This window comes from Selaginella moellendorffii, unplaced genomic scaffold (genome assembly GCF_000143415.4).
Source record: "Selaginella moellendorffii unplaced genomic scaffold, v1.0 SELMOscaffold_106, whole genome shotgun sequence".
NCBI classification, from domain to species: Eukaryota; Viridiplantae; Streptophyta; class Lycopodiopsida; order Selaginellales; family Selaginellaceae; genus Selaginella; species Selaginella moellendorffii.
The window spans coordinates 98,608-116,015 of NW_003314367.1; the positions used below are offsets into that span (position 1 = coordinate 98,608).

Consider the following 17,408-nt stretch of genomic DNA (forward strand, 5'->3'; position numbering starts at 1 on the left):
GCGATAATTTTTGTCATAACATTAAATACTAAACGTTTACTTTTTTATATTAATTTATAGATGCATATCCCAGATTTGATGCGCTAAACAACAACTTCGATGACACCTTCGCATCTTTTTTACATTGACTTTTCCGATACCCATTCATTCATGTTAGCAAACGAAAGAGGGTTCCGCATTAAGCTCTTAGCTCCTTCTGAACATAACGAAGGTGATTTTGTAACAAAGGTGTTCAGGTCCAAATAGATCCATGGATAACATGCTCAAGGATTTGAGAGCACTAAAGCAAGAGATTCTTAGGGAATTGGATGAAGCTGATTGGTAGCTGTCGGATTAGTTTCAATCCAGACCACTCACTCTTGTATATAAATTAGGGTTTTTGGGCTAATTGATATGCACATTTCTGTATTCCCTTTCTATATTCCATGCACTCACATATACGGCAGATCTATAGGTATGTATGTGGGTAGATGTTCTAAAGTTTCTAATGGAAAATCTCAAGTTAAAGCCAATAGTACAATAGGGAATCTTGAAGATAAACATGAATAGGATTGCAAGGGCAGTTTGGTTATGTAGATCCAACATGGAGGAAGCATAGAAAGTCTAGATTCACAAGTTTAATGATCAATACTTGAATCCAGATCCATAGCATCTTTTGAGAATGGAGAAATTAAGGAATAAGAAGCTGGATCCTTCCATCATAAGGCCTTATGCAGTGGTGGGACAAAGCCCAAGCCAGGAGGGAAAGGAATCAAATTGTGGAGAGGCAAAGACACCAAACTATATGGTTCTTTTTTCTTCAAAGTTTTCTGCTAGAACAAATATCATTAATCATGGCAGGAAGCTTTAGATGTCCAACAATCACATCCTTTTGGTGACGAAAACCTGCAAATGGCTCTGTGGAATGGACTTTAACTCAAAGCAGAGAGAGAGTGGCTAGACAATGTTCTCCTGGATGCACAGAGGTATGATGATGATGACCATTTCCAGTTTATAATCTAAAGGCTTTTACCTTGGTTTAGGATCAACATAAAGCTCATAGTTTGTGGAAATCACCCAATTGTCACTAGCTTCTCACACCAAAGCATTTGGCCTGGAACCATCAACAGGTTAGCCAAAAAGATTGCAAATCTTCTATCATCTTTTTTGTCTATGAGGTTGTGCTATATATTTGTGGTAAGAATAAGAACTTTACACATATCTTCTTTGTAATTCCCTCTTGTTTTTCTTTTGTAGGGCATTATCATTCCAGAGGCTATGCACGTATCGATAGAAAGCATTTTGTGATGCTAGAAGCCATTCTTGAAGCACTAGAGAGATGGTGCGTGGCTTGCTGAAAATTCACAATGGCTGGATTTAAATACAAGGATATGCAGTGTCATTAATAGAAGTCTTTGCTCATCTGCGATAATTTTTGTCATAACATTAAATACTAAACGTTTACTTTTTTATATTAATTTATAGATGCATATCCCAGATTTGATGCGCTAAACAACAACTTCGATGACACCTTCGCATCTTTTTTACATTGACTTTTCCGATACCCATTCATTCATGTTAGCAAACAAAAGAGGGTTCCGCATTAAGCTCTTAGCTCCTTCTGAACATAACGAAGGTGATTTTGTAACAAAGGTGTGCAGGTCCAAATAGATCCATGGATAACATGCTCAAGGATTTGAGAGCACTAAAGCAAGAGATTCTTAGGGAATTGGATGAAGCTGATGGAGCTGATCGAATTTCACTACTAATGAATTTGGTAAAGGTGAATTCCATGATTGTGGAGGCAGAACAGGCCCAGAAAAATGCTGCAGCTGAGAAGAAGAAGGCTCGTAAAAAGCGTTTTCTCAAAGTATTATCTGGTGTTAATGATATGTGCTTGAAAGGAGCAAATAGTCTGGACAGTGGGTTTACCAGTTTGGTGTTTAAGAGTGTGTGAAATTGTGTCTTGAGCTTTTCCATCATAGTTTGCTTAAGAATGTGTGAAAGTGTGTGCTGAGCTTTTTCATCTTACTTTGAGATATGCTACAAGTTTGTAATTTTGATCTTTCACAAATATTATTATTGTTACAAAGAGTCACTTCGGACGCCCTCTAGCAATAACACCACCCTTCTTTTGCAAAGCGTTAAATCCCAGCGACGTACCGGGCCTGGATCTTTGCTTTGCCGCTAGAGCAGCCTGGAGCACGTTGATCTCTCCCTGCTTCTTCCCGAGCTCACTTCTAGTCTCCTCCAGCTGCCTCAGGAGATCATCAACTTGGATCCTATTGCTCTTCCGCTCCGGCTCGGTCGATCCCCATGGCTTGCTCATCCGCTTCTCGATCTGAGACGTTGTCATCCTCCGTGTGTGATCCTGGTCTCCATGGACGATGGAGAAGCGAGAGTAAGGCTTGAGTATCTCCGAGACTGGCGTTGGAGGCCTCGCAGGTAACCGCAGCGCATCCGACTCGCGGGACAATCTTATCCTACGCTGGATCCCGCTCGTGACGAAGGATGATGATCTTCGCGGCTCGGCTGTGATGATGGAGCGTCTCTTTTCCGGTGTCGAAGGCCTGGACGAGCTCTGCCGGGCCCTTGCTAGCGACCTCTTTTGCATTGAAACAATTCCTTTGAAGTACGCAACTTGTTGCTGCAAAGCAAAACAGGCAAGCACGCGTGAGACGAGACAACAAAAGATAAAACTGAGTACACATACTTGCAACTTCTGGACCATGAAAGCCATGCGCCTGCTATTCCGGTTGGCCTCGCAGAAATCCCGCAGGAGGTTGAGGTTCTCCTTGACGAAGTGCTGCATCTCCTCCTTGCAGCGGTCTTTGGTTCGATCGATAGTGGTCTTCAAGACCACAACAAAGTCTTCAAGAATTTGCCTGCAATGCGAAAATGTGAGAATCAAAAACCATCAACAGTCTTAGAAGTGTTATTCACCTTTGCTTCATGATCTGGGATCTGGATTCCAATCCTTCAGCCACTGCTGCCCTTTCTGATCCTTTAACGTAGGCCAGGAACAAACCTCTCGTCAGTGGAGGCCATTCCCCTGGATCGTGGTCGTGAACGATGACACACAAAGCTTCTTTGAATGCGTCTAGATACTCCTCTTTCTGCCCGAGTTGATGGAGAAGCCGGAAAACACGTTGCTCCAGATCTTGTATCCGCTCCGTGAGCAATCTGGCAGCCTCTTCTTGTGCGAGCCTGTGTTTCACATCCAGCGACTCACGAGCTTGCATCTCTTGGATTTTAGATTTGTATTGAGAAAGCTCAGCGACAAGCGGCTTCTCACGCTCAACAAGCTGAAATAGAAAAACGCACAAACTTAGCACAAACTCTCGCGAGTTTTACCTGCTGGATTTTGGAGTGCTGCAGTACTGCCAATGTTTCTCTTTCTTTAGTCGCATGCAGCAACGCCTTTCGGTGCTCATCAGCCTCCTCCACTAGTTTATCCAGGATCCGCTTCTTGTAGTCAAATTCCAGAGCGAAGTTCTCGAGCCTCGCCTTCTCAATCTCGAGGTGCCGTATGTTTGAATCTTGTGCCGTGCAGAGAGTTGACAGTTCCGTAATTTGCAGCTGATACGAGGTGGCAGCTTTCTTCTCCAACAACATCTGTGCTCTTGCATCATCAATGTGTTTTTGCTGCGCCTGCATTGCTTGCTTCATCTGTGAAAACCCGACCACCAGCTCCTCGTCGTTAATCAAGAGGTCTTCGTCCATATACGTCTGCACAGACCCAATCAGTAAACGCAAAGGGATGCGCCATTTCCTACCTTGTATTTCCTGATCTCTCTCTCACAGTCTTCCTGCAACTTCTGCATCCTTGTTCGAGAGTGGCTTTCTATTTTGTCTATCTGACTTTGCAAGCCCAACACCTCCGTAGAGTGCACCTTCTCTTTGTGTTCTATCTCTTTGACGCAGCTCTCCTTCACTTGCTCTGCTTTTGTTCTCCAGTGTTCCGCTCTAGCTGTTTCTCCGGTAAACTGGAACACAAGACGCGTAAGGTAGCCGAAGATCTGACCAATAGTGTTACCTTTTCTTCAAAATGCTCGTACAAGGTTCCCATTGCCTGGCTTTGGGATTCCAAGAACGTTTGAGTTGTATGTTCCAAGTTTTTCTCTGCAGCTTCCAGTTTCTCCTTTAGAGTTTGCATTTCCAATACAAGCTCCCTCTCTCTTTTTGCATGCTCTTTCTCCTTCTCTTTTATCTTAGCAGCCCAATCTTGCCGAATCCTGTGCTGCCTATACTGGGACTCGTCTTGCTCAGCTTGCAAGCTTGATTTCAGGTTCTACAAACAACAAAAGTTAACAGTTAAAAGTTTGTGAAAGAAAACTATAAATAAATAAAAATCTTCACCTGGGCTTCTTCCCCGGCTTCTTCCAGCTCACTGCGCCTAATAAGCAGCCAGTTCTCAATTTCGCCTTCTTCATTTTGATCAGTGAAGAAATCAAGCAAACTAGTCGGTCTTTCAGCAGAAATCTTGCCATCATCCAAAGTACAAATAAATATAGTGCCTTTTGTGGAACGAATAAACACAATGTTATGCGTTTCGTCAACACACATTGCAGCAATCCGACCTGGTAAGAATGCACAGATGAGCTGGGAAACTATATCGTCAAAATTCAGTCACCATACCTGACTGCTGTGGAAACTTCATAAGAGGAGAAGTCTTGTTGCTCGCAAAAGGATAAGCGTAACCATGCAGCTCTTGCGTATCCACAGTCACTGCTAAAACCATTCGCCTCTGGAAATAGCCGACAAGTTGGCCATAGCTTGGTTGGTCTTGAAGCTCGCACAAAATCGAGCCCCTGTACCTGTTTGCCCAGTCACCGTCCCCTGTGCCATCCCATACTCCGATAATAACTTCGTTCGGGAAAGTGTTGAGAATCTCCGGTGGGGGCTTGTTACTGGTGCTGATGATTCGCAATGGAAGGCCCGGACCGCAGCTGTATAGGAAATACCGGCTGTGGTCGTAAAGTATACTGGCATACTGCGATCCCTTCGTGACGCATTCCTCGTGCCGCCTAAAGTCGTCAACAGCCCATCTGTAGGTGGCACCGTCCAGTCCAGCTGATGCTAGATGCACAGAGTTACTGGACCACGCAATCGACGTCACCTTATTGATATGTCCCTGCAATAAATTCGCGGGAGAAAATTAGCACAAGAACTGTGCAAGTACCTTCAATACTGTAAGCACTTCCCACGTAAAGCTCGAGTAGATAACAATCTCACGCCCGCATAAAGCCGCAACCATGTCACCACTTGGACTGTACTTTATTGCTCCACAGCCTTGCAGCGCAACTTCCCTCCGGGGCTCTAGCCTTTACGAGCAAAGCAGGAAGAGGTTATTAGATAATACGTTATTTTCGTTCTGAAGACTCACCGAGAGGCCATGATACCAAACAGCAAGATGCTTGAGTATGCCATTCCCACTGCGAGCTCGTAACCCCAGGGGCTGATGGCTATGCTGCTTGGTTGCTCGTGACAACTGCAAATGACAGAAGTGAATGGCATGTAAACAAGGATACATGCTTACGCGTAAGTTAAGTCGCACAAAAGTCGACAGTAGCTCCACACCCGCACCATTTTATCGTTACTACAAGTTGCAATCAATCTGCGACGAACGCAAATATCCATTCCAGAAACAGCCGCAAGGTCAATCACTGTACAAAACAAGAAAGATTGTAGAACAATATCTTTCTTCTTACAGTCTACCATGCATGTCCATGAGATCTTTCGGGCCCTCCGACTCAAAGTCGGCATAGTCAACCTTGAGCACAATACCTTCCTGTTATGTAGCGTGGCACAATTTTCAGTTATGACCAGAAAAACCAAAGCATTTACCTGTTGAACATAAGCCAGGGCATCCACATTCGGAGGTAGCGCAATACAGGAAATCGGACCACGAGTTCTGTAAAGTTTAAAGACTGAGGACGAATACCTCAATCATGTTAGGATATGCACCTAGTAAGAACGGTTCCTGTATAAACAGGAGGTCTTCCACGGGCCTGTGGAGGAAAGAAAGTTCGGATTAATTCTTCAAGGAAACAACAACTAAACCTTAAAGTCAGTCAGAGCGCCGTCGTCCCTTCCCGTGAGAAATCCGTTTCGAGTGGCCACTAAACGCAGTGTGTGCCCTGTGTCTACCAGTTTCTGCAGCGAAAACTCTGTGAAGCTACAAGTCCATCTGAAATCAAATACTTACACTCTCTATGCGTCCGTCTCGTACTATCAGTATCATATCCTCTACTGTCGAAACAGCAAGCCCGCCATCCTGGAGCCAATCATGGTCCGTGAGAGTAAGCGCCTGATTAAGGCCTGGAACAGCGAAGCTCTTGGTAGTTCCACCTTTGAGGCTCCATATTCTAAAATGTGTAGGCCCTGCATGCTCAAAAGACGTATGAAAACTATTTTACTTGAAAGAAGGACTAACCACAAGTGGCAAACTCGTCGCTATCATGGGGATTCACAGTCACTCCCGTGATCTCCACAAAAATTGGTATAGTCGTCAAAACCTATGGAAAAACAAAAACGTAAACAGTGAGCATCAATTCTCCATTCCTTTTCAAGCGGACCTTGCCGTGCTCGAGCTCCCAACAGATTACAGAACCTTTCACGTTCTTTGTGACAGCGACTGCCTTTTGCTCGTTCTTCGATAGAGCGCACACTTCAAGCTCTTCAAAACAATCACACCTGTGATGAGAATAACAAAGAAACCAACACAATGGTCCCAACATACCAAGAGTGAAATTAATAGCCACCTGCGGGACTTGTGGAGATGAGTGTTTGCACAACTTTGAGCTTCTTTGTGTCGACAATCGAAATCTACAATCGACGAACATGACAGTCCCAGATCAAAGATCATAAAAGCATATAAGGAAAAATCTACGCACCTGGCCGTGACCAATTTTCATCTTCTCACACACTGCAACGAGGCTCCCACTCGGTGTAGAAGTCAGAGAAACGATGCTCTGAAAAAGAAAAAGAATAGGAAGAAAGAGTTTGTCTGAATAGAAATCCTTTCTATTCTCTCACCTGGACTCCAATGTTCATGACGATGAAATGCATTGTCTTGTCGAGGAAACTGATCAAGAAAGAAAAAGTAGAACAAATTCTACAAAAGAATCGAAAGGATTGTACTTGTGGAAGACGAGATTGCAGCCGAGAGCATAGGCGATGGTGTGCTCGTCGATGCACACCATTTGCTTGTTCTTCCCGGGAATGGCCTCGAATCCAAACGCGTATCTGCCAAAAACAAGAAAACGCTTGGATTTTCCATCAGGACGAGCGCAACGATGCCTACATTGGCCTCAGAGAGGGGCCGGTCTCCAGCGCCAAATCTCCCTCCTCCATTCCAGAAACAATGACAAAAGAGAGAGAGATAGGTAGAACCCTAAAACTAAAACTTAGGGTTCTTGCGATGTCGAAGAAAAACAACCTCGCCACGCGCGCCCGGCAGCACGAGTTTGATCTCAAGAGTAGGCATTTGTGATTCTCTGATAGAAATCTCACTTGATTGTGGCTGGCGCAGGGGAGAAAGAACAGCTTGACAAGCAGGCCAAGAGAATTCCAAACCAAAACAAGATGAAGGTATGGATACCATGATTTTATTCGCATTTACGCAGCTCTGTGCTATCGATAGATCGATTCGGTGAAGATCAAGAAGAAAGTTAGCAAGAAGAAGAAGAAGAAGAGCGTAGTGAAGGCAGCGGGGGCTGCCAAAGGCATGGAGATAGATTCTTGATAGAGGTATGAAAAAAATTCCTTTTTCACTGCTTTCTACATCTAGTATTTATTGTTTGCAAAGTTTGCAAGGTAGAATCTTTGGCTCTGTTTTTTCACTGTTTTCGCGAACTTATCTCTCACTCGTGTTTTGTTTTACATGCTTCCAGTATGCTCCATGGAATCAGATTCCGGATTGAAAAGGACAAACAACGTAGGAATATTTTTGCGGAGGAAGAACCTGCGAGCCGGCATGGCTGCTGGTGCTTCTTCCATCGTGAATGTTGGTTCGTTTAGTCTGGAAATCAAGAGGGATCTTTCTAGACAGTCGGGAAGAACATCGAGAGCTTGTGGTGCTTTTACTCTTAAGTGCAGGGCCGCGGCATCTGGAAGGCTTGAAGAAACATGGAAGCCTGCTCCGATGGGACAGATCTCCTCTTACAACGATTCCTGGCTTGACAAGCGGATGATACTCGTCTTCGTTGGAGCCATGTCCAAAATCTCTGGTACTTTGATCGGTTTTGTCTCAGCTTTTTCTAAAGCTCCGTCGTTGTTCTGTGCTGCAGGAAAAACCACCAGCCTTCCTGGGTTTGATGGCTTTGTGGACGTAGCAAGGAAGATGATGCAAGGCCGGACTCCTGTGCAACAACACGAAATGGTACTGCGAGTATTAGAGTCTCTCATGCCTTGGTGGATCGGAGCTATGGTATGTAGCGGTTTCTTCCAGGTTTTCGAGTTTTTCAACATCTTGTTCACATTTAGCGCCTGACACTATAGATTCGGACTATCTTGCCGGCATCTAGAGCTACAGCGGAGTTTTATGCTCACGGCACTACACTGTTCACGAGTTGGTTGATTGGACCAAGCGAGGTGTGTTGGTAGTGTTGTTAGTGTCTGTCTCTAAAATTAAACTCAGGTGATCGAAGTCGAGGTTGATGGAGTGAAGCAAAAAACTGGTGTTCACATCCAGAAATGCAGGCATAGTGTTTGTTCTGTCTCCTTTTTCGTTTTTTATTAAGAATTTTTGCTTCTCGTCTTTCGCATGTAGAGTTTTGGAGAGCTCGGCATGCGTGGGCTTGTGTACCAACATGTGCAAGGTTCCATCCCAAAGATTTTTTGCAAAAGAACTCGGTGTGCCCATGACGATGGTTCCCAGTAAGTTTTTCTCTTCCAACGGATTGGAGCTAAGTTTTTCTAACCTGTAGACTTCGAAGACATGAGCTGTGATTTTATCTACGGCCAGACTCCGCCGCCTTTAGAAGAGGATCCAGCGTCTCGACAACCTTGCTATTACGGAATGTGTAAGAGTTTTGCTTATTTCGTTTTCATTTCTTATTGAGCACTGTTGTTTTCTCTTTTACTCAGGCCCGACTGCAAAAGCTAAAGCGAACTCCTGTCCAAGGTTATAGGTGAAACGCTTGCGTTTAATGGTTAGAAAACGGAGTGTTATCAGTTGTGACTAAGAAATGGGAAGAAGTTTGGTTTTTTCACAAATTTCTGCCTCACGGTGGACTGGTCAGGTGCATCGCTCCGACGTTTATGTCGTAAGTTTTGGGCTTGTATGGTTCAGGAGGAGGGATCTTTGGCACTACTACAGTGAGCAGGCCGTCCTGGCATGCAGCAGAGACGGAGTCGAGAGCTGCGTTTGCGGGCAGATTGAACTTCCGCATGAACTTCCCTGCGGATCGTTCCACCCGCACGAACTTGGTGTCGTAGTGAGAGTTGTCATTGTCGCGCTTGCGATCTCCACTGATCTTGAGAATGCTATCGTTCTCGATCTGGACCTGGTAACGCGTCTCTTGTTTGGATTAACACACTGCCTTCTCTTGACAGGACTCTCGAGAAGAACGAACTTCGAGCGGCCGTAGAAGACAAAAAACCCCGAAGACAAGAAGGAAAGAAGGTGCGTACCTTGACGTCCGTGTTCTTCATTCCAGGAACATCAGCGACGAAAACATACGACGCTGGGAGTTCTTTCACGTCGACGGAGGTGCTTGCCATCGCTTACTTCTTTTTCTTCTGCGGAGGTAAAAAAAAGCTTCTTTTCAAGTTTCTAGCACGCAGGAAAGAAAGAACTTACGTCTCTTGGGCTTGTAGTTGCGAAGGAGGCCTCAAAGTCGGCGAGGTCCCTTGGAGACAAGGCAACCGGCGCAGGAGGATCGACGTACTTGGTGTAGTCGAGGGTGATCTGCGTGAGCACGAGAGACGGCTGCCTCTTCGGCTTGGGTGGCGGTCTCCTGGGCGGCGATGGAGGCTGGAGCTTTCCAACGAAAACACCGCAAGTGGTGTCCCGGTCGTAGATGGAGCGGTAATCGACGTGAGCGTCGCGGTTCCAGATGGGCCGCTTGAAATTTTGGACTAGAACTGGAGGTACACAGTTCTTGTGACCGTATTTGTTCGGCTTTTCTTGATGCTGCTGCTGTTCCTGCGGATGATTTTGCTGCTCTTGATCTTGCTGCTGCTTTTCAGGATCGGCGTGAAGTGAATCGCTTGCTGCAGCCTCGACTTGGACCGGAACCTCGCTCGCAGGCTCCGTGATGAGAATGGAACTGCGATGATTTCCAGTAAAACCGGTACGTCACCTTTGGACTCTCACCGGTCGCGACTGTTGCCATTTTGACCGCTGACAAACGTTTTCTTAACTCAATTTATTATTAAGCATTATTTAACCTCTTAATTATCAGGAGACAAAGCAGTTTTCATGTTTAGCGAGGCAAAGGAACAAGCTTCAAGGGAAGTGCACGGGGAATGGTGAATCCAGCTCCCTCACTCATATCCAAATGCTCGAAGCTCATACCGTCTGGCATTTTCCAGTTGAAGCCATACAACAAGCTCGCCAACGTAACCGAAACCACTGTGAGTGCCAGATGCATACCAGGACAACCACGTCTACCAGCTCCAAACGGAAGGTAATCTCCAAAGTCGTGACCACAGCCATCGTTTTTCTTATCTATGAACCTGTTCGGATCAAACTTCAGAGGGTCGACCCAGGTACTCTCGTCCCTGCCCAATGCATAGAGGTTGATAAAGACTAGAGTTTTTTGTGGTACAAATACGTTCTTGAGCTGACAGTTTTGTGTTGTCTCGTGGATAAGCAGCGGACCCGGTGGATGGAGCCGGAGCGTTTCTTTGATCACTGCAGCAAGATATTCGAGTTTGGGAAGGTGACCCCCCTGAACCTGAGACTTTCTTCCTAGAACGTTGTCAAGTTCTTCCTGTGCTTTAGCCATCAAATCTGGATGCTTCATTAGCTCAGCTAATGCCCATTCCACAGTGATAGCACTCGTGTCTGTTCCTCCAGCAATCATATCCTGCAGAAGTTTGTTAAGTTGTAAGCCCGCTAGCTCAAACAAGGCTACTGTCTGTCCTTACCGCAATCACAGCTTTGATCGCAACATCATTGCTTCCAATTTCTGGGCTCTGTAACATAAGTGTCATGAAGTCAGCGGACTTATCATTCTGATCATGGTGTTCTTCAATCTGCTTCTGCAAATAGGAGCTCATTTGTTCTTTCAAAGCTTTCATACGGGATTTCTTCTTTGTGTCGAGCAGGCTTAGCCAAGGCACATAATCTCCAACTAGAAACTCCCCTGTGCTAACAAAAGCTTCAGCGATCAGTTCCTTTACCGTTTTTGTTTCTTTGTCTACAGTCGCGCTACTCGTCCCAAGCACGATCCTCATCATGATATTTAGAGTCATGTTCAGAAGCATGGATGTCAAGTCTGCAGCTTCATTCCTGTTTGCAATGTCGCGAAGTTGACTCACGAAACGCGATCTTTCTTCAGCTCGAATGGACTCAAAAGAGTCCACCCGTCTTGGTGTTAGCAGCTCCAAGATGCAGAATTTCCTCACCATTTTCAAATGTTCTCCGTAAGGTGCCCACAGCACACCTGACCCATTGAAACCGAAAATCCTAGCTGCTGAAAGCGCTGGCCTTGATGAGAAAGCGATGTCATGGCCTTGGAGCGCTTCTTTAGTGACTTGCGGAGAAGAAAGCACCAGGCATGGATACTGACCCAGCTTGAGATACATGCAGGGTCCAAACTCTCGAGCAAGTGCGAGAAGAACACGATGAGGATCACGTCTGAGCAAGTGAAGATGACCAATTACTGGAAACATCCTTGGACAAGGTAGGCCTTTGTATCTTTTTGACGGGTACAAGATTCTCACCAAGCACCAGACGGTTCCTAGTATTGCGAGCAGGGAGAAGATAGACAGAGACCAGTAGTGAAACTCCATTGAGTTATTGCCAGAAGAATAGCTAAAAGAAGAATAGCTAAGAACTTCTGTAGACTGTGGGCAACAGACTTGTGTAGAATTGCTGTTAACAATGCCCTGTTGTCTTGAATACTGCTCAGAAAATCCCCTGACGAGACCTTTATATCACAAGGTCAAAGTTCCACATTGCTAGAAATATTAATTTCAGCATCCAGACAAGTTGAGCCAAGACGGACTGAGCAACTTTCGCATTTATATGGCGGACGTGCGTTTTGTTGGCAACATCATTCACTGTAGAAGTCAGTTGCGGCTGGTCAAGCATTCACACAGTTACATTGGTAATCTGCTTCTTTTGTATTCATGAATCTGAAAACGATCCACCCACATTAGTGCACCAACTTATACTCGAAATATATTATGGATCACAGTTTATAAGGTTCTTCTAAACTGCCAAGTCTTCTCATTTGATAAATCTGTGATCATGCATATGCAAACTTATGAGCTCAAAAAGAATTAATAGCCTTGGTGAATAAGAATCATTTCATTCATTTGCATAAAATGTAAATAAAAGCCCAAACACATATCCCATATCCCAGATATTGGTGGCTATGGAAATTAAATGTTTTTAAAGTGAAGACGCCTGCTAATGACGCTGCCATAGCCCTGTATTTCGATCCAGCCATTGTAAATTCTCAGCAAGCCATGGGCACACCAGCCCTCTGGTGCTTCCAGAATGGCTTCTAGCGTCACAAAATGCTTTCCATTGATACATGCATAGCCTCCGGAATGGTAATGCCCTGCAAAGGCGAAAATCGAGAATTACATAGATGGTAGTGTGTGAAGTTGTTATTCTTACCGCAAAGATACAGCACAACCTCAGGACTTCCCAGCAGCGTTGACAGTATCTGAAGACAAACAAGATGATCAAAGGAGATTTACAAGCTTTTTGGCTAACCTGGTGATGGTTCCAGGCCAAATGCTTTGGTGGTGAGGAGCCAGCGACGATTGGGTGATGTCCACAAACTATGAGCTTTGTGTTGCTCCTACAAAGCCCAAAAGCTTTAGACAACAAACTGGAAATGGTCATCGTCGTCATACCTTTGTGCATCTCGGACAGCATTGTCTAGCCACACTCTCTGCTTTGAGCCAATGCCTCCATTCCAGAGGGCCATTTGCGGGTGATCAACACCAAAAGGATGGGATTTTTGGAAATCTAGAGCTTCCTGCCATGATAAAGGATGTTCGTTCTAGTAGCGAGCTTTGCAGAACTGAGAAATAACCTTATAGTTTGGTGTGTGTTCGGGCCATTTGACACTCATATCCATCGTATCCAGCACCACCTGAGAATATAAAAAAGAAAACGCTAAAGTTATCAAACTTTAAGAGAAATTCCTTTGGAAATGCAATGGTACCAATCTCCAGCCCGGGCACAAGTCGCGCTGGTAGTAAAAGGCCGGGATCGAAAGTTTCTGCTTTAGGAGCTCTCTGGGCAGTGACAAGCAATGGTTTCCAATCAGATGAACAGCTTCCAGATCGAGCTACAGTGTCAGACATAAGAATTAAAAGCAAAGGATTTGACTCCCAAATGCTTGTTAACCTTTTGAAGCTCAGCCAGAACGACATCAAAGTCTTCCATTGTTTTCTCCTTGGTCGTGTTCCCATCCACAATGTCGCCCAGTGATAGCATGAATCTGGTAATTGAATCGTTTAGATCAACCAGCGACATTGGAAACTCTAGCTTACAAGAGCTCGTCCTTCTTGAGATTGAAAAAAGCTATAGCTTTGGCAAGCTTTCCTGCAGCCTCTCTGTATCTCCTGGTCTTGCCATTGGACGCCACTGCGAAGGCGAAAGCACTGTATCTGTTATCAGAAGGAAGGAAATACTCACATTTGTCTTACCAATGTCAGCTTTGTCGCCGTATTGAACATCGGCTATCAGTCCAAACGAAGCTAGAGGCTCCTCTGACCGATCTTCCATTTCCCTGGGTTTCCCTGTAGCTCAAAACCAAGACAAGAAAGCTTCAGGCTAAAGGTCTCATAATGAAAGTTGATTATTTGAAGTCCAGAAATGAAAGTCTTCACTTTGCAGCCGAGATCTGGAGCTCCCGGCTTGTAACAGTTCCATGCCCATGAATCGTGATCTTGTCCTCGTAGACACTCACAAATCCGTGGGCATGAGAACCTGTTGGTGCTTCCAGAATGGCTTCTACCGTAACAAAGTGCTTGCCAGAAACACAAGCATATCCACCAGGATGATAATGGCCTGTTGATAGAAAGATCAGAACACGAAGTAAGGAGTTCTTGTATTTTCTACTCACCACACAGAAATAGAACCACTGCAGAACTTTCCACAAGCATAGTCGAGATCTACAACCCGAAACAAAGTCAAGAGAGAGTTGAATGAGAGCCTGCTTTTTTGAGATTTACTTCATTGTGGTTCCAGAGAAAATGCGTGCTTGGAGCTGAGCCTTGTATCAAAGGATGGTGTTGTGCAACAATGAGTTTCACGTTGTGCCTGGAAAAATTATGGATCGGTTTTCCACAAGCAAATATTAGAGCGACCAAGACCTCTCTGCGTCAGTTAAAACTTTCCGTAGCCAGTTCTTTTGCTCTTCGCCAATCCCACCGTTCCAAAGGGACATTTGCGGGTTCTCGTCACCCAGGGGAAACAACTTGAGAAATTCTTGAGTCTCCTACAGGTACAAATATTAATTTCAAGCAAAGAGAAGATATAAAAACCATGCTTTGTAATTTGGTGTGTCGGATGACCAAGTTGAGCTCAGATCCATAGAATCCAGCACCACCTACAGAACAAATGATATCAGCGAAAACAAGCCACTACACTTTACCAGTGCCCATTTGTGACCAAGCCTTCGTTCGTAGTAACGAGCTGGGATCTTCAATTGTTGCATGAGAACCTCTCGCGGTAGTGAAAGGCAGTGATTTCCCAGGACGTGATCTACGGGCACTTGCAACTGGAAACGTAGCTAAATCAATCAAACCAGACGCCAAAACAACTATTACCTTGCTCAGCTCATTCAGGACAACATCAAAATCTTTACTAGTGAGCTCCAAGCTCTCGTTGCCATCAATGATGTCGCCAAGGGTCAGAACGAAACTGGAACTCGAAGATTAAAACAAGAAGAAAACAATTTGGACAGGAACCCTCTATGCTTACGAGATTTCTTCTTGTCTCGCATTGAAATCCGAGATCGCCAGTGCTAGTTTTCCAGGAGCCTCGCGATAGCGTTGACACCGGCCCTCAAAGTCTAGAAGAGGGACGAGGAAGGAATTAGTTCCAAACTTGTTAACCATAGACTTACTTCCGTCATCTTTGTCCGCGTGTTGGACATCCGCTACCACTCCAAAAGAGAACAAAGCTGTCGCCATAGTGCACACAAAACCTAGAGAGCAAAAAATTTCGATTCACTTTAAAAACCTCTGGTTCTTCAAGGAGTGGCTTCCTCTGGAACCACAATCAGAGTTGCTTGCTTGCCATAAGCTCGTTTCACCACAACTTTGAAACTCACTCCAACTTTGTCTCCCAGCAAGTCCACAATCTGAAAACTCTCGGTTCTTGGTTTGTAAAGAAAGTATGAGAAACAAGCCAACCTGGCTCACTGAGTCGATGGGCTTCCCATCAAACTCCACGATCACGTCTCCTGGTCGAAGGCCACCTTTCTCAGCTGGGGAGCCAGGAATCACCTGACAAACTGTGTGTCAAGCTTAGCATACGGCCAAACAGATGGGATTTTACCTGTGGTACCAAAACACCCTTGGACACGTTTGGAAACGACGGATCTCGGTCCTTGAGCTGATCGATGATTGCTTCGGTGAGTTCCAGCATTTTGATTCCTAGCCAAGGTCGCACGACATGCCTGCAACACAAAATCACAATCAGAGTACAAGCACAACAAGATTATGCCTACCCGTGCTTTTTGAGCTGGTTCATGACTTTCACAGCGGTATCGATGGGGATTGCAAAGCTCACACCATCCGCAGCCATCGCCTTTATCGTGTTGATCCCAATGACTTCTCCATCCATGTTGAGCAGTGGACCACCCGAATTACCCTGTAAAACTTATACCAACATTCGTAAAAATGAACACAGCAAATCAACGAATATAACAAGCCTGATTGATTGCCGCGTCGGTTTGTATGTAATCCGTGGTCGCACCATGCAAACCAATCTCGCTACTCTTTCTTTCCACTGCACTGCATATAACACCGGAGCAGGAAAAGTTTAAAAGACTACAGCTCGCAGCTGAAACGCTTTGTCACCTGATTATCCCAGCAGTGACAGTGTTCTGGAGATGTAGAGGACTCCCTACAGCGATCACCCACTCACCTGCTCGCAGCTTTCGCGACGAACCAATTTTGACAGTGGGCAGTGGTGCTTTGGACTTGATCTTGACCACGGCAATATCCGTTATCATGTCGAAGCATACGAGCTCGCCAGTAAAAGTACGTCCATCGTGCAAAGTGACAACAATCTGACGATACAGCATAGAAAGCGTTAGCGTATGCTTGAAAGAAAAGAAAAACATGGTTAAGAGTTTGTTTTCCACACCTTGCCTGAGTGAGAACCTCTTCCCGCCTCAGCAACAACATGCGCATTTGTCAGGATGGTCCCGTCTGACTGGATGATCGAGCCAGAGCCGGATGATCTTGCCATGAATACGTTCCTTATTCCTGGAGTTTTCAGCTGGTTAGAACTGGTTAGAACTTGCCAAGAACAAAGAATCGAAAGGGAAAAAATGCAGAAGGAGTCTCTTTTCTAAAAGAAATCCAGTCCTTACCAACATCCACAGTTATGTTGACGATTCCAGGGGCAGCCTTTGCAGCGGCGTCAGCGATGGTGTATCGTGTCAGGAAATCTCCTGTTTCGGCTCTTGATGGACGTAAGCTCAAGTCTTCCGAATAAGCAATGCTGTTCTTTCCAAGCAAACTCCACATGATACTGCGTTGATTCATCATCCTTCCAGTGTCGAGCCAGTCGAGGGGATCTACGGAGAGAGAGGAAGAAAAGAAAAAACATGAGCACAGATAAGAGAAGAGGAAGAAAACTAGAGACCTTGGTAGAGCCAAGTAGCCCCAACAGCAGCGATCGCCCCGACTTTGGCAGCGCTGCTTGAAGCGATATTGCTATGCTAGATGAAAAGAAGCGCCCCAAGGATGATCAGCGAGAGGAAATTTACAAACGAAAAATCTTACCAGGAATGTGGAGCTCACACCGCGAAGACGCGACCACCACCGGTGTGCCATTTGTTAGACAGAACCCTAAGGAAAAAAAATGGGTTTATGGTTTACTACCAAATAGAAGAAAAAGCCAATACTATTCGCTGCTTATGAATTGGTAACTTCCACTTTCAAGCTTTCATGAAGGCCCACGGAGAACCACCCTGTAGTCTGCGCAAGATGTAGCATTCTTGAACGAAAATGAAACATGACAAGCCTGATTGATCTGCGATGTCGATCTATAACTT

At 45.2% G+C, this 17,408-nt stretch overlaps 6 protein-coding genes and 1 long non-coding RNA gene across 8 annotated transcripts; 1 reads left to right on the forward strand and 6 right to left on the reverse strand.

Annotated features, from left to right (window-relative positions):
- Positions 1 to 803: 803 nt before the first annotated feature.
- On the reverse strand, positions 804 to 1,228 carry LOC112342373. Its single transcript, XR_002990943.1, has 3 exons — positions 1,196 to 1,228; positions 1,013 to 1,093; positions 804 to 951 (listed from the first exon to the last, which is right to left on the reverse strand). It is a non-coding gene; the product is annotated as an uncharacterized LOC112342373 (long non-coding RNA).
- Positions 1,229 to 1,978: 750 nt separating this feature from the next.
- On the reverse strand, positions 1,979 to 7,360 carry LOC9630785 (cilia- and flagella-associated protein 57). Its single transcript, XM_024664064.1, has 23 exons — positions 7,286 to 7,360; positions 7,123 to 7,227; positions 7,018 to 7,066; positions 6,876 to 6,953; positions 6,722 to 6,807; positions 6,558 to 6,658; positions 6,416 to 6,497; positions 6,188 to 6,363; positions 6,043 to 6,135; positions 5,947 to 5,990; positions 5,827 to 5,893; positions 5,698 to 5,770; positions 5,519 to 5,645; positions 5,366 to 5,470; positions 5,162 to 5,303; positions 4,618 to 5,113; positions 4,339 to 4,559; positions 4,016 to 4,270; positions 3,756 to 3,965; positions 3,334 to 3,708; positions 2,923 to 3,284; positions 2,693 to 2,864; positions 1,979 to 2,626 (listed from the first exon to the last, which is right to left on the reverse strand). The coding sequence occupies exons 8-23, from the start codon at positions 6,221 to 6,223 to the stop codon at positions 2,075 to 2,077; spliced, it is 3,330 nt and encodes a 1,109-aa protein (XP_024519832.1). The 5' UTR covers positions 6,224 to 6,363; positions 6,416 to 6,497; positions 6,558 to 6,658; positions 6,722 to 6,807; positions 6,876 to 6,953; positions 7,018 to 7,066; positions 7,123 to 7,227; positions 7,286 to 7,360; the 3' UTR covers positions 1,979 to 2,074.
- Positions 7,361 to 7,393: 33 nt separating this feature from the next.
- Positions 7,394 to 9,198, forward strand: LOC9630786 (beta-carotene isomerase D27, chloroplastic). The gene is made up of 9 exons (XM_024664070.1): positions 7,394 to 7,460; positions 7,514 to 7,572; positions 7,625 to 7,731; positions 7,875 to 8,210; positions 8,271 to 8,410; positions 8,482 to 8,574; positions 8,621 to 8,859; positions 8,910 to 9,005; positions 9,070 to 9,198. The coding sequence occupies exons 4-7, from the start codon at positions 7,883 to 7,885 to the stop codon at positions 8,720 to 8,722; spliced, it is 663 nt and encodes a 220-aa protein (XP_024519838.1). The 5' UTR covers positions 7,394 to 7,460; positions 7,514 to 7,572; positions 7,625 to 7,731; positions 7,875 to 7,882; the 3' UTR covers positions 8,723 to 8,859; positions 8,910 to 9,005; positions 9,070 to 9,198.
- Positions 9,199 to 10,336: 1,138 nt separating this feature from the next.
- On the reverse strand, positions 10,337 to 12,005 carry LOC9630787 (cytochrome P450 71A1). The gene is made up of 2 exons (XM_002990223.2): positions 11,077 to 12,005; positions 10,337 to 11,015 (listed from the first exon to the last, which is right to left on the reverse strand). The coding sequence occupies exons 1-2, from the start codon at positions 11,941 to 11,943 to the stop codon at positions 10,410 to 10,412; spliced, it is 1,473 nt and encodes a 490-aa protein (XP_002990269.2). The 5' UTR covers positions 11,944 to 12,005; the 3' UTR covers positions 10,337 to 10,409.
- Positions 12,006 to 12,448: 443 nt separating this feature from the next.
- On the reverse strand, positions 12,449 to 13,914 carry LOC112342354 (manganese-dependent ADP-ribose/CDP-alcohol diphosphatase-like). Its single transcript, XM_024664029.1, has 9 exons — positions 13,822 to 13,914; positions 13,666 to 13,759; positions 13,520 to 13,613; positions 13,335 to 13,460; positions 13,203 to 13,262; positions 13,021 to 13,145; positions 12,878 to 12,965; positions 12,779 to 12,827; positions 12,449 to 12,719 (listed from the first exon to the last, which is right to left on the reverse strand). The coding sequence occupies exons 1-9, from the start codon at positions 13,898 to 13,900 to the stop codon at positions 12,538 to 12,540; spliced, it is 897 nt and encodes a 298-aa protein (XP_024519797.1). The 5' UTR covers positions 13,901 to 13,914; the 3' UTR covers positions 12,449 to 12,537.
- A 37-nt stretch (positions 13,915 to 13,951) lies between these two features.
- On the reverse strand, positions 13,952 to 15,370 carry LOC9630788 (manganese-dependent ADP-ribose/CDP-alcohol diphosphatase). Its single transcript, XM_024664030.1, has 9 exons — positions 15,246 to 15,370; positions 15,101 to 15,191; positions 14,947 to 15,040; positions 14,772 to 14,897; positions 14,667 to 14,726; positions 14,491 to 14,615; positions 14,350 to 14,437; positions 14,241 to 14,289; positions 13,952 to 14,185 (listed from the first exon to the last, which is right to left on the reverse strand). Exons 1-9 carry the CDS (start codon positions 15,310 to 15,312, stop codon positions 14,001 to 14,003), a joined length of 885 nt encoding a protein of 294 aa, XP_024519798.1. The 5' UTR covers positions 15,313 to 15,370; the 3' UTR covers positions 13,952 to 14,000.
- LOC112340402 (putative protease Do-like 14) lies at positions 15,330 to 17,190 on the reverse strand. Of its 2 annotated transcripts, none has more exons than XM_024664027.1 (10): positions 17,137 to 17,190; positions 16,997 to 17,072; positions 16,722 to 16,928; positions 16,493 to 16,614; positions 16,204 to 16,415; positions 16,056 to 16,137; positions 15,852 to 15,994; positions 15,680 to 15,800; positions 15,535 to 15,627; positions 15,330 to 15,482 (listed from the first exon to the last, which is right to left on the reverse strand). In XM_024664027.1, exons 1-10 carry the CDS (start codon positions 17,185 to 17,187, stop codon positions 15,372 to 15,374), a joined length of 1,218 nt encoding a protein of 405 aa, XP_024519795.1. In that variant the 5' UTR covers positions 17,188 to 17,190; the 3' UTR covers positions 15,330 to 15,371. The 2 variants fall into 2 exon arrangements, with proteins under 2 accessions (XP_024519795.1, XP_024519796.1); XM_024664028.1 differs by having other exon boundaries at positions 16,997 to 17,067; positions 17,137 to 17,151.
- Positions 17,191 to 17,408: the final 218 nt, after the last annotated feature.

What these genes read in the sequence shown, in the direction of transcription:
- LOC9630785 (XM_024664064.1), bottom strand. Translation starts at nt 6,223, where the DNA reads ATGATACTGATAGTACGAGACGGACGCATAGAGAGT. An exon ending in ACAGGAACCGTTCTTACTAG is followed by an intron (nt 5,894 to 5,946) that starts GTGCATATCCTA and finishes TAAACTTTACAG; the next exon opens with AACTCGTGGTCCGATTTCCT. An exon ending in GAGAGATCAGGAAATACAAG is followed by an intron (nt 3,709 to 3,755) that starts GTAGGAAATGGC and finishes GGGTCTGTGCAG; the next exon opens with ACGTATATGGACGAAGACCT.
- LOC112342354 (XM_024664029.1), bottom strand. Translation starts at nt 13,900, where the DNA reads ATGGAAGATCGGTCAGAGGAGCCTCTAGCTTCGTTTGGACTGATAGCC. An exon ending in AACACACACCAAACTATAAG is followed by an intron (nt 13,146 to 13,202) that starts GTTATTTCTCAG and finishes TTATCATGGCAG; the next exon opens with GAAGCTCTAGATTTCCAAAA. An exon ending in TGGCCTGGAACCATCACCAG is followed by an intron (nt 12,828 to 12,877) that starts GTTAGCCAAAAA and finishes GTTTGTCTTCAG; the next exon opens with ATACTGTCAACGCTGCTGGG.
- LOC112340402 (XM_024664027.1), bottom strand. Translation starts at nt 17,187, where the DNA reads ATGGCACACCGGTGGTGGTCGCGTCTTCGCGGTGTGAGCTCCACATTC. An exon ending in AACCAGCTCAAAAAGCACGG is followed by an intron (nt 15,801 to 15,851) that starts GTAGGCATAATC and finishes TTTGTGTTGCAG; the next exon opens with GCATGTCGTGCGACCTTGGC. An exon ending in CCATCGACTCAGTGAGCCAG is followed by an intron (nt 15,483 to 15,534) that starts GTTGGCTTGTTT and finishes GAGAGTTTTCAG; the next exon opens with ATTGTGGACTTGCTGGGAGA.
- LOC9630788 (XM_024664030.1), bottom strand. Translation starts at nt 15,312, where the DNA reads ATGGCGACAGCTTTGTTCTCTTTTGGAGTGGTAGCGGATGTCCAACAC. An exon ending in TCCTGAATGAGCTGAGCAAG is followed by an intron (nt 14,898 to 14,946) that starts GTAATAGTTGTT and finishes CTACGTTTCCAG; the next exon opens with TTGCAAGTGCCCGTAGATCA. An exon ending in GTTTTAACTGACGCAGAGAG is followed by an intron (nt 14,438 to 14,490) that starts GTCTTGGTCGCT and finishes TAATTTTTCCAG; the next exon opens with GCACAACGTGAAACTCATTG.
- LOC9630787 (XM_002990223.2), bottom strand. Translation starts at nt 11,943, where the DNA reads ATGGAGTTTCACTACTGGTCTCTGTCTATCTTCTCCCTGCTCGCAATA. An exon ending in CGATCAAAGCTGTGATTGCG is followed by an intron (nt 11,016 to 11,076) that starts GTAAGGACAGAC and finishes AAACTTCTGCAG; the next exon opens with GATATGATTGCTGGAGGAAC.
- LOC9630786 (XM_024664070.1), top strand. Translation starts at nt 7,883, where the DNA reads ATGGAATCAGATTCCGGATTGAAAAGGACAAACAACGTAGGAATATTT. An exon ending in CTTGGTGGATCGGAGCTATG is followed by an intron (nt 8,411 to 8,481) that starts GTATGTAGCGGT and finishes CTGACACTATAG; the next exon opens with ATTCGGACTATCTTGCCGGC. An exon ending in GGTTGATTGGACCAAGCGAG is followed by an intron (nt 8,575 to 8,620) that starts GTGTGTTGGTAG and finishes AATTAAACTCAG; the next exon opens with GTGATCGAAGTCGAGGTTGA.